Source organism: Aegilops tauschii, chromosome 2, assembly GCF_002575655.3.
Source record: "Aegilops tauschii subsp. strangulata cultivar AL8/78 chromosome 2, Aet v6.0, whole genome shotgun sequence".
Taxonomy (NCBI): Eukaryota; Viridiplantae; Streptophyta; class Magnoliopsida; order Poales; family Poaceae; genus Aegilops; species Aegilops tauschii.
In genome coordinates, this window is record NC_053036.3 from 330,114,132 (window position 1) to 330,126,460 (window position 12,329).

The 12,329-nt window shown below is 42.4% G+C and overlaps 1 protein-coding gene across 4 annotated transcripts; it reads left to right on the forward strand.

The window, feature by feature from the left end:
* The first annotated feature begins 260 nt into the window (after positions 1-260).
* LOC109778758 (probable tetraacyldisaccharide 4'-kinase, mitochondrial) lies at positions 261-12,119 on the forward strand. Of its 4 annotated transcripts, XR_012202613.1 has the most exons (9): positions 261-672; positions 6,314-6,541; positions 6,740-6,889; positions 7,278-7,487; positions 9,332-10,797; positions 10,881-11,031; positions 11,163-11,222; positions 11,542-11,622; positions 11,716-11,856. XR_012202613.1 is itself a non-coding variant. In XM_020337333.4 (7 exons), exons 1-7 carry the CDS (start codon positions 364-366, stop codon positions 11,875-11,877), a joined length of 1,200 nt encoding a protein of 399 aa, XP_020192922.1. In that variant the 5' UTR covers positions 267-363; the 3' UTR covers positions 11,878-12,119. The 4 variants fall into 4 exon arrangements, 1 of the variants encoding a protein (XP_020192922.1); XR_006670066.2 differs by having other exon boundaries at positions 9,332-11,031; XR_006670065.2 differs by lacking the exon at positions 10,881-11,031 and having other exon boundaries at positions 11,716-11,849.
* Positions 12,120-12,329: the final 210 nt, after the last annotated feature.

Genomic DNA, 12,329 nt, shown 5'->3' on the forward strand with positions numbered 1-12,329 from the left:
TGCCATGGCAACCAGAGAAGGAAGGCGACGGAGGTAGGGGATCGAGAGGTGCGAGACAATGGCGGCAGGGCGGACTGGGGATCGGAAGGAGCCCGGGACGGCTGGCGTGCTGGGTCATGCGGGCAGCGCGGTCGTTTGGCCCGGACGTGTGGGCGATTTTGCCACACATCAGACGTGCGGGTTGTGGCTGCGCACGCCCGGACGCGGTCATGCAGGCGGGTTCTTCTCCATGCCACACGAGGCGTGCGGCACAATCACCCGATACAGCACACGTGTGGCATTTATCGGTGTGCTTGGGAAAAAGGCCCAGCCCAACACTTCGTCACCCGGCGACAGGCGGCGGCGACCACCCCGGGGACTCCGATGGCGACGGAGAAGGCGCGGCAGCTCCTGGCCCGCCTCGCCGCCACCCCGGACGCCGCCGTTCCTAACCTCCCCTTCCTCCACCGCGCACTCCTCCTCCCTCTCCTCTCCGCTGCCTCCGCTGCCTCCGCCCTCCTCCGCCTCCCCGTCATCCTCTCCTCCTCTCCGCTACGCTCGCGACGGACCCTACCGGTCCCCGTCATCAGCGTAGGGAACCTCACCTGGGGCGGCAACGGAAAGACACCCATGGTCGACTTCCTGGCCCGCAGGTTTCACGCCATGGGCGTCTCGCCACTCATCCTAACAAGGGTAAACTCTTCCCAATGCTGCTTGCTTGCTTGTACTTCTTCACATTTATATTGTTTCTCATTCAACCATTTAGTTACGCAAACAAAAATTTCAGTATAAACGAGGGACTCTTCATCAGTCCTAAACTAACGTTTCACAACTTTCGCCTAGTTCATTTCCAATACTTCATTTACTAGTAAAATTGCACGTGCAGACGCACGTATCCGATTAATGCACCAAGAATAGGCTGTTTTACAAATAATAATGCGCACAAATATTTCAGGGGTAAATTATCATTTGTCGTAACATGTTTTCATCTAGAAGGGACGATTGTCAACTGTTCTTCGCGCTATTTCATACTCCCTCCGTTCCAAAATAGATGACCCAACTTTGTATAAAGTTAGTACAAAGTTGGGTCATCTATTTTGGAACGGAGGGAGTACTTTGTTAAAACACATTATTCGCTTGTTCATAACTTCCATGTTATACTAAATTCTAGTTAGATTCTCAGTACAGAGCCTTCAAAATCCATCTCTTTGTGTAGGAACTGATAACATTCGCTGGAACAGAGTTGCTAGCTGAAGATATTGTTAGAACATGTTCCACAGAATTTGTCTTGTGAGTATTGTTAGAACAACTATGTGACAATAAAGGCAGATAACATACTTGTTCAAGTAAACATCTGCAGTATATCCAAACCATTGTACAAATATGATAAATTATTCATGAGTCATCACATATGGGTGAAGTTTCTTCCAGCCTACAAAGCATACATAGGACAACACCATCAAGTATTCTCAAACTTCTTATGATACCTGTAGTATGACAACACATGTAGTATTAGAACACAGAGGGGAAACGTCCTCTGGGTGATGGTACACTTGCATATTATGTAGTGAGAATTCATAAAAATGTAAAGAAGACATATCTCTGCAGAATTCATGAAAATGTCTTTCATATGGTATCGTAGACCTTTTTGCTTTATTAATGTCTACAGGTGCACCTCGGATTAAAAAGATCAGAGTGCACAAAAATGACATATCACTGACTAAACGGGTGACTAAATCTCAAGCTCTCTGTAGAAGTGGAATGTGGAATTTGACCCAGAGTAGCTTTACATTGCAGAGACTATCAGTTAGTAAAGCACACTAAACATAAGTACTAAATGACTTGGGTCCAACAAACACCAACAGCATTTACTTGCTCCAAGAATGATGATAGATGTGAATTATGTGAAAGAGCACAGATAACCATGTAAAGTATATTGTCAATACATGAAACATCTTGCATTTTCTTAGAAAAGGACACACGAACTCTTATCATGTCAGGAAACCTTCAACCGACAACAGAAGTTTGTCGTAATACAGATTAATCCCAAGAGAAAATATACTAAAGAATAAATTTATCAGCATAACGCAAGGAAAATATTTTCAGACTTGCGTATATAGCAGCATTGAACATTATAATAAGAAAATGATCCAGAAGTTCAGATGGAGAGAAAAACACAGCGTTCTGGAGTGTAGACACCAAAAAGTATCTCCGAATGAAGTAGTACTTACTTTAGGCTCATTTCTGCAAGACTCAATAGGAGAAAACGGATATCGCGAATTTCTTCTATATGTGGCCTCTCTACAGATATAGTAAAGGCTTAGAAGGCATACAATGCCAATGATCTTAGGGAGTCCACAGAGTATTGGTAATAGTTTCCCATCAGTCTCAAAATACTGTATTAGAAACAAATAAAGTTCTGTTTGTACTTCGTAACTTGAATGTGCCCAAATATGTGGGTTCAGATAAATTTGTGAAAGAGCATATTTCAATAGAGCTTCGGACATACCTGAAAGAGCAGATACGTTAGTAATATACACAAGTCCAAGCAAGAGAGATATAGAGATCACCAAGTTTGTAAAAAAATTCAACCTGTACTTCAGTGCAGAAAGAATCTTAAAATTTAGTAGCTGCGGTGAAACAGATTTGAGCAAGAAATCTAAAATGTATGATGTATCAGAAGAGGAAGAAATACAGAGACACTGCCGACACAATAATTATGTCCTGCAGCAAGCACCGCGAGCATCACTTTGTACCGCCCGTGATGGTTGCCTTAAGCTTGCTCTTGTCAACACTATCAAGTACATAAGACACATTGAACAAAGTCCTATTATTGCTAGCCTGGAAGAAGACAAGAACGTAATATTCAATTCTCTGGTTCGAGTAATTGGTCAAAAGAAGATAACATGATGTTCAGAGGCTATTTCGTACCTCTGCGTTCAAGCCAAAAATCATCTTTGATGAAATACCATCCCTTGCATCCTAAATTCCCAAAGGATGAAAAACTGCAATTATGAAGGAATGATGACACAATTCTTAGGGTAGCAGCAATAACGAAACCTTTTGATATGTGGTAAAATAAGTAGTAAGAAAGAACATGTAATGTGCCTCGACGACATTTTACAAAGTGTGGTACAATCTCTCTGTTTCATATGACAACAAATCTGTTCAGTTGTAAATATGGAGATGCTTTCAAGACACTCCATTGGCTCCATTTTCTTCAAATGCTTGGCAATAACCACCCAGGTTTATCCATTCCAACCTTAACCCCACATCCTGCAAGTGAACTACTTTATCAAGACAATGAAGAGTATTTTGAATTATAAGCAGCCATCTAGAGCTTGCGCTATTATAATTCTCTTACTTGAAAATGATCTATGCTTATCTATTTGTAGAAAGGAAGTAGAATAGCTTGTTTGATTAAAAATTGCATAGCACAATTTTTTTCCAATTCCAGAGTGTTATTTCTTGCAATCTTGAAAATGCTTCTATTGCACATTAACAACATTGAACAATTCGTCATAAAAACTGCAAAATTCAAAAGAGAACCGTTCGTTTCCAAACAATCCTACACTGAAAAAATGCACTCTATCGACTTGTTTCCAAACCATACAGGGTAACATGAACATTTCAATTAAAAAGTTACCACACCTTTCTCATTTGAAAATTTATCTCTTGATTCAATACCACCATCGAGGCACCCAGCATTTGTACCGAATACTTTTTAGTACCTACGAATAATGTAAACATAATCTTGCTAGAGAGTTTGAGGGCTTAGTGCAAGATCTCAAATTCCACAATACCTAGCCCTGAACCTAGTAAAGAGGGGACAAAGTAGGGCATGGCACACTGAGGACCTCCTCCCTCACACCACATGTACACTTTTAAAGAAACCCATGCATGTGAAATATAGAAGGGGCGTGTATGTTTTAAGGGCAGAACTGGCACCAGCAAGTTTGATTCAAGCTTGCTGAAAATGCGGCATGTCTTGCAAATAAACCATTGGGAGACTGGGATTAACCCGTCAATATTGGACGTGCAGAAAACGTTGTTTTGAATACATCACCAAAATATTTACAATGATTAAGCTATGCATCCGAGGCAATAGTCTTTGTCAGTGACACATTTTCAGCACTAAAACAATGGTTATTCCTTCCAACTATGCTTAATCTAGTGCCAATAATAGGCTTAACACATGCAATTTGCAGTCTCAGCAAGATCATCTCATAGCCACCAACACAATAAATATATTAGCTCAGTTCAGCTAGCTAGTAATTGTCCTTGCTACCATGATATTGCAATGCCTCCTAGTGTTCCCAATAAATATGAGCAGAATAAATCTACAAAGAATATCATAGGAACTTAGAAACCTGAGTGTTGTTGATGTCATGAGTTGTGGGAACATCTTGTGCTGACAGGGTAGTAGATAAGCACGTATATAATGAAAGTACAATCTAGGCATGCATGTGTGTGAAAGCCTCTACAACAGGAAATGCCATCTAATGATTTAGACATGATCTGATTAAAGAAGCAAAGATTCAAAGTTAGCAGTTGATGCAAAATGTGCTGAAAAAGAAATTATTTGAGAGAAACTATTCAGCAATGAGCCTGATGCACCTTATTAGATGAAAAGAAACTACATCCTACCCTGGTAAATTTAAGAAGAGAGATATTGCTAAGCTCTGTAGATCTGACCAGAGATTGGAAAGTAATCAATTGCAGTAGCATTGCATAAGAGATAGTGCACTGATCTCTTCAGAAGCTTTCGTTCTTATTTACACCACCAGGATCTAACAATCTGGTCGGTAGCTGGTTTTGCATATGTGATATTTTCTCAATTGTTGAAACACAGCAATCTTGGTTCCTGGTTCAGTAGGTCAGTCTAAATAACCTGGCCATCAAGTCTCGACCAGTTTGTTTATAATCGTGGGATGATGAAACTTGCAACCTGCGGTTCAGCAAGGATAAAATTTGCTTTTTACTCAAAAAGATCAATTGTTTTTCATCTTCACTATTGTAGGAACAATGTTCCGAACTGAGGAGGTGGGGGTGGAGGGATTTGCATTATAATAATCTAAAGCATACATCGGTGTGGCAGCGGAATAATTGGAAGTCATGGATCTACGATAATACAAATCCACCTTCAGTACAATGTAGTCCACCAGAATGTAGTCCACCGTAGAAAGCCCAAACTTACTGAGGCAAATCGTCTAAAGGAAAATGAAACTCACCATGGGATGGACGTTCCTCACCATCTGCCGACCTACAGCGAGGGAGGAGTGAGTAGATGGCGGCGCGTTCGTACTTGTGGTGCACCTGACTCGGTGGCGAGCAGTTCCGTCAAGCACGATGATGAATGATACCGACTGCGGTGGTGACCATCTGGCTAGGACCGCGCACGACAGGCCAAGACATTGAAGCCCTCATCCACCTGACAACATAACAAATAAAGATTTCAGTTCAGTTGTCGATCTCGACAGGTGAGTATGACACTTGCATTAACACTTGAACAACAACTATTTGTTTAATGTAAGGAAAACACACTTTGCTTCTGTAACCATATCACTCAATACAGTCTACTGAAAGAAAAAACAAGCAAAACATACAGTAACTTCACAGCCGTAGCCATAAGAGATGTCACAGCATAACAAAATCTCCTCTTTAAGAAGCTTGTAAACTGTAATACGAATGCGCAACTGAGAGTAAATTAACTAAACGAACTTACCTTTGCCATGAAGGTTATGATAACAGTGGAAGCCGGGAACGGGATGACATTGGCGTGCGTGATGATTAGGTGTAGCTCCTCGACCTTGGCGAGCAGCCTGACAAGCACCCTCTTGCGTCCTCGCATTGGATCCCCACCATCACGTTGCTCTCCGAGATCCTCGCCTCGTCCTCGGCTACGGGAGGCGGCGAAGGGCGCGGCGGAGCGGCTCCTGCGGCGGCTCCCGTGGAGACCTGCGGCGACCTGCAGCGAAGGGCGCGGCCGCGGGAGAGGCGGTGAAGGGCGCGGCGGAGCAGCTCCCGCGGCTAACGGCTGTGTGCCGGCTGCGAGAGAAACGACGGTCGGTAGAGGAGGGGCGAGAGGTCGTGCTGTCGTGCCGGTAGCGGTTTTTTTTTTTTTGGAACGGCGGGCAGGTTAGCCATAGATGGATTGTGGTGGCTTAATGCCTGGTTTGCAGTGTTAAACACAGAAGGATTATGGGCCGTTAGATTTTGATGATGGATGGGTGTGATTGTTTGGATCTGCCCCCTCTCTTCCTTTTATAGGGGTAGTAGATATTTCTCGTGATGCTGCCTTTGAACAAATCAGTCATAAAATTCGGTGCTGTAGGGTTATGCGGGTGGCGATGAATCTAAGATGCTTCGGAGGCGCCTTGCTGATACTTCCACCAAGATTGGTGTTGGCGCAAACCGGGCTGCTGTGGGTTCTTCCATGTTGCAAAAGTATGGCCATGTCGATCCTTGTGATGCCTTCTGCCGGGAGAAGTTAGCGTGCAACCGGGTGGCAAGCGGTAAAAGTGCGAAAATTGGAGTCGCTATACTGGACGACGGAATGCAGGTATCAAGTATTTGTTTTTCTTTTCTTGTATAGACAACTTATATGGATCAATACATCAGTACCATGGAATCTTACTTGGAAAATAGCTAACACAGTGGCATCTTTTAAACTAATAATGGTCAAGCATAGCTGTTCCTTCAGGAAACACATGTTCTCATGTATGTATTCTCGGTTCTGTCTGTCGTTTCTTGTAGGCAGCACCGGAGCCTGCTTCGAGATGTGGAGATTGTGATGGTCAATGGGTTGACACCTTGGGGAAATACCCATTTCATTCCACGAGGACCCATGAGGGAACCGTTGAGCGCACTTACTCGAGCTGATATAGTGGTTATTCATCATGCGGATCTGGTAAACGATAGTCTCAGTAACTCAGACTTTCTTGTAACTTATTTGTGTTTCCTGTTTGAGTATTAAATGTTTAGCGGCTGATATTGTTCTTGACATGAGGCACTGAAAGTGTGATGTTGAAGTAAGCCAGCACAAATTTAAGCTGTCACATAAAAATGTATTTATAGCAAGCATGTGATTCTAAGTATTTAGAATTTAGAATTAAAATAATCCAAGGTGCTTTCTTAGTTTCCCTCATTGTGAACTGAAATTGCATCCGGAAAAGGTGGGGCTTAACCATTAGTGAATTCCACACTGCAAGAAATGAGAGATGTTGGTATCTCTTTTACCTCAAGCACATGAATAATCTCATAGGTTGTTCTCTGAACTACCATTTGCTATTACACAGGCTTGTGAAGCACAGCTGGAAACAATTGCACGTACAGTCCAGGATAGTGGCACAACATGTTCAGTGTTCTTTAGTAAATTGGCCCCATCACATATTTTTGAGGTTCATCAACCATTACAGAGACTATCTCTTAATGTGTTGGATGGCATGATTGTGCTATGTGTTTCTGCGATTGGCTGCCCAGATGCTTTCATACATACAGTCAGAGAGGTACTTTTTTCCCTCACACTTCCTTTGTCTAGACCCTTTTAGCTTGGTGTGTCTTATCTTGAAATGGAATGCTGCCTGTTGTAATCCTACTCATTTTGAGAAGACAGTGTAAGTGTTTATAGAGGTTCATTGCCGCTATGTTTTGCTGCTTATATATCATCAGACCTAATTAATGTTTCCTATGTGTATCACACCAACTCAAAACTGGATTTACAGATAACTTTATTAAGTTTTCATGTAAAGCCTTAAGATGTTCCTGTATGTTTTCCTTCATTCATGCTTAGCTGCCTACCTCACACTGTATCATAAGACTAAGGTGGTCAGCCAAATAAACAATACATAGTCAAGTCACCCCACATCTGTAGCCGATATATTAAAAAAAAAAATCTGTCAAAACGCAAAGCTTGCGTCTCGATGCATTGATAGAAAGAAAGTATATACAAGCCTGGAAATATGCTAAACAACCGACAACTCAAGACCTAGACAGGACCATGACCAAAGGTTGTTAGACACGTTACAACCAATGCCACCAAACTACCTCTGGCCTACATGCCCACTAGTCGGCCACACAAGCACACAGAACGCCGTAACCCACCAGGACCCCGAGATGAGATGAGAAGAGAGAGTCCGATTCTCTGTAAAAGAGGGCAGAACTGGGCTGCTCTCGCTTTGGATAGAGTCAATGGCGCTGCAGACCGCTGGACTCGCCTGGGAACTGCCACTGGCGCCCAGAATGCTGTACCACCACACCTCGCCACACCCCCTGCCAGTCAAAACATACGCCCAAGTGCCTCTGTGCCACCAAAGCGCCACATCACCGGATCCTCAGCATACCACTTCTCATGCCACCCAAGTTACCCGTGCTGGCACGATGCCGACACTAGTATCAAGTGCCAATGCATGTGCCGTCAACCCACGCGCCAATTGAGGGTCAGCCTCCAAGAACAACGCCTCCAGGGAGGTAACAACATCGATGACACTGCCATGGTCTGATTCAGCTCGGCAAAGTCGGATCTAGGTTTTCACCCGGAGGCCTAGACTACAAAAGGTGGGGATAAATTGGGGCTCCTCGACAATGCCACTAAGGAGGAAACGTTGTCACAAGGCGCCGCCTTTGCAGGCACTGACAAGGTCGGGCCGGGCTTTCGTCCGGAGCCGCACGACCACCGCTCATGCCAAAGGTTGTAATCCCGCAAAGGCACTTCCTCAAAAACCTAACATTACCCGCAATTATGCTAGCCTGGAAACCTAGTTCATCTGCCACCCTGCCAACAGAGGCCACCACACACAGCACATTAGGACCAACAAGGGCTGACCATGGCGCCAACCCAAGGAGCTGGCCTGAGGCCCAGGGGCCTGTGCATTAGGCGACCCAGACCACAGCAAGGACACCCAGGTCTGTTGTGATAATGCCGGAGCACACAACATCAACCCTAGGCTAGAGCTCGGCAAAGGATGCCAATTACATACCGCAGGGTGTCGTCGGACGGGAACCAAGACGCGTGCACAACAGATCAACCCTCGTGCGACCAGCCACAAGGGACCAATTGGACCCACCAGGGCTGGTCCTGAGATTTCAGGGGGCTGGGGCGAATCTAGAATGCGGGGCCCTTAGTATAAACGTCTAAATTACAATCAACGCATGTAGATATAATTTTTGACCCCAAAAAATAAGTGCATCCAAAATCATATGCATATCAAATAATGTATACATATTACCTTCAGTTTTTCTACATTCTGTGATGCAAAATCACTAACGATAGTATCAATATCAATCTCATCCAACAATTTCTTCTCATTGCATAAAGTTGCCAAGCCATTTAACCTCTCTTGTGACATTGCAGATCTCAGGTATTATTTCAACACTTTCAACTTTGAGAAGCTTCTTTCAGCTGATGCCCACAGTCATTGTAAGTAAAATCTACTCCCTCTGTCCCATAATATAAGAACGTTTTTGACACTACTAGTGTCAAAAACGTTCTTATATTATGGGACGGAGGGAGTAATAGGTAATAAAATATTAGGATAACAATCTGCTTCTGGCAAACTCAAAACTCTCCATAGCAGGCATTGGTCTATTGGGCAAATTCAACTGCATAACACTTAACTCATAAATTAGATCATTTAACTCAGAATCAGATGAACCATTTGAAGAGATAGACTTGCAAGCTTAGTGCAACTATCTTTTAGTTCATAACGGTCCAATAACTTCAAGGCCGTTGAACTCATTAAAAATCCAAATATATTTTTGAATCATTAGAGTTCTTCAAATATGCTTTTCAATGAATTGGTTGCCACATCAACCATAACAAAAAAAAAACTTCAAAAGCCTTCTGAGCTTGCAAGATTGCTTCATCGCAGTCAGTTTAATCAAATTGCCTCTTCCTTGGAGCATGGCGCTTTACTAGAAATGATGACTCTACACCCGTTTTAGATGCGATTTCTTTGGCAATGATCACACCAGAAGCAAACCCTTCATTTCTGTAAGTGCCAAAGTAATTCCTCATACCTTCTATTTGTGTTAAGGCAGACTCAATGCACATGGATATTGATTGCAACTTCCTGCTCACTATATTTACAACAAATAGAATGTCATTCCAAATGACCCTAGCCTTGGGTTTGGTACCACTATCTTCACTTAACTCAAGCAAAGCTGATCATTGCCAAAGAAATCACATCTAAATGGGTGTAGAGCTATAATTTCCAGTAAAACATCGTGCTCCTAGGAAGTGGCAATTTGATGAAAGTGACTGCGATGAAGCAATCTTGCTAGCCGAGAAGGCTTTTGAAGTTAAATATTGTTTGGTTATGGTTGATGTGGCAACCAATTCATTGAATAACAGATTTAAAGAACTCCAATCATTCAAAAAGTATATTTGGATTTTTAATGAATTCAACGGCCTCGAAGTTAGTGGACTGTTATGAACTAAAAGACAATTGCGCTAAATTTGCAAGTTATTTCTCTCCAGATGATTCATCTAATGTCGGGTTAAATGATCTAATTTTTGAGTTAAGTGTTATGCACTTGACTTTGCTCAATAGACCAATGTCTGCGATGTGGATTTTTGAGTTTGTCAGAGAAGCAGATTGTTATCCTAATATTTCTATTGCCTATCGGATTTTATTTACTATGACTGACTGTATAGCATCAGCTGAAAGAAGCTTTTGAAAGTTGAAATTGTTGAAAAACTACCTGAGATCTGCAATGTTAAATGGCTTGGTAACTTAATGCACTGAGAAGAAATTGTTAGATGAGATTGATATTGATACTATATTAGTTGCATCTTGAATTTTAGAAGAAAATTTCAAGGTAATATGTGTAAATTTCTTTGTATGCATATTGATTTTGGATGCACCTATTTTTTGGCGGTAAAAAAAATCATGTCTACTAAGGGCCCCGGATTCTAGTTTCCCCCGGGCCCCTGAAATCTCAGGACCGGCTCTGAGTGTGTACTGCAGCAAGACGCGCCCTCCGGTGATGCGAGGGGAGGGGGCAAGAAAGGTGGTGGTGGTGTGGAGGCACTAGGGTTCCAACTTGCCTGATGTATTTCAATCGTTTGCTCTGACTAATCTTTGATGCTTTTACTATAATGGAGTCACACCCATACTGTAATAGTGTGCTATCCTGCTACTAGGAAATCATGCAAATAATCCTTTACTTATTGGTTGCTGTAGATTGGTCCACTTAATGTTGATAGGTTGGATTTCAGTGATCATCATTTCTTCAATGATTATGTAAGTGTCTGCTACCTCTCTTCATGTTCTTTCCGTGGTCGCTGCTAGTTAGGAGCTCCACATCAGCAAATCAAATCAAGTTACATGTACTTCCAGAATGACATACGCATGTCCAGCTGTACATGTTACCTGGCTTGGCAATGGGACTGTAATATGTACTATTTCTGAAAGTGAAGCAAGAAATTGCTCCCATTTTTGGCTGAAACAGTAGTCTAGCTGTTGCAATACTGCATTTGTAATATATATTTTCTTAATACTAGCTTCTCTTTGTCATTCATTGCATGGTGATTGGTTTTCTCTCCTTGTTTACCTACTATAGGACCTAGAATTAATTCAAGAAAGAGTGAGGCAGCTTGTCGATCAACATAACAAACAGACCGTAGTCTTAGTTACTGAGAAGGTATTGCCATCTTAGAATTCCCTGCGTACAATTTTTTGGGATAATCCATTTGACTGCTTATTCCGTGTGTTCTTCTCCCTATTTCTCTGTCAGGATTACGACCGTGATCCAGATTTCCTTAGAATGTTGGGCCTGAAGGTTTGGGTTCTGTCTTCTTCTTTGCAAATTATGCCCCTCAAGGAACAAGGAGAAGATGAATTGCTGAGGAAATTAAAAGACATTATCACAGCAACTAGGCATGTGGTCCAGCCATGAGTTGCTGATGATCTGGTTATATCGGCTGGGCATATCTTGAAGCAAAAACAGTTTTCCATTGGTCCTGTTAATTCCGTATAATCTTATATCAGATTTATCTTGTTAATTCAAATCCTGTTTCAGCGTTTTGGAACATGCAGTATTTTAGTTTTTTTTTTCAACTGGGTCAGTGGTCTGAGCCTCCAGTTAACTTGAACTGGATCTAACAAGATAATGAGGAGGGGATTCCCGTCTATTGTTCATGTGTTGCTTTCGGTTTCAGTTTCTTTTGGAAAAAGTTGTTAGGTAAATATATCCATCAATACTCTGATATATTACAATGCTCACTTAGTCGTGTTGACATTCTGGTTATTACAATGCTCCTATTCTAACCTACACACTACTACATTCCAAGGTACGTGCACCTACTAATTACTAGTCATCTGTTGGTAAGAATTTCTATGACGTGCATT

What these genes read in the sequence shown, in the direction of transcription:
- LOC109778758 (XM_020337333.4), top strand. Translation starts at nt 364, where the DNA reads ATGGCGACGGAGAAGGCGCGGCAGCTCCTGGCCCGCCTCGCCGCCACC. An exon ending in TACTGGACGACGGAATGCAG is followed by an intron (nt 6,542 to 6,739) that starts GTATCAAGTATT and finishes TCTTGTAGGCAG; the next exon opens with CACCGGAGCCTGCTTCGAGA. An exon ending in TTATTCATCATGCGGATCTG is followed by an intron (nt 6,890 to 7,277) that starts GTAAACGATAGT and finishes GCTATTACACAG; the next exon opens with GCTTGTGAAGCACAGCTGGA.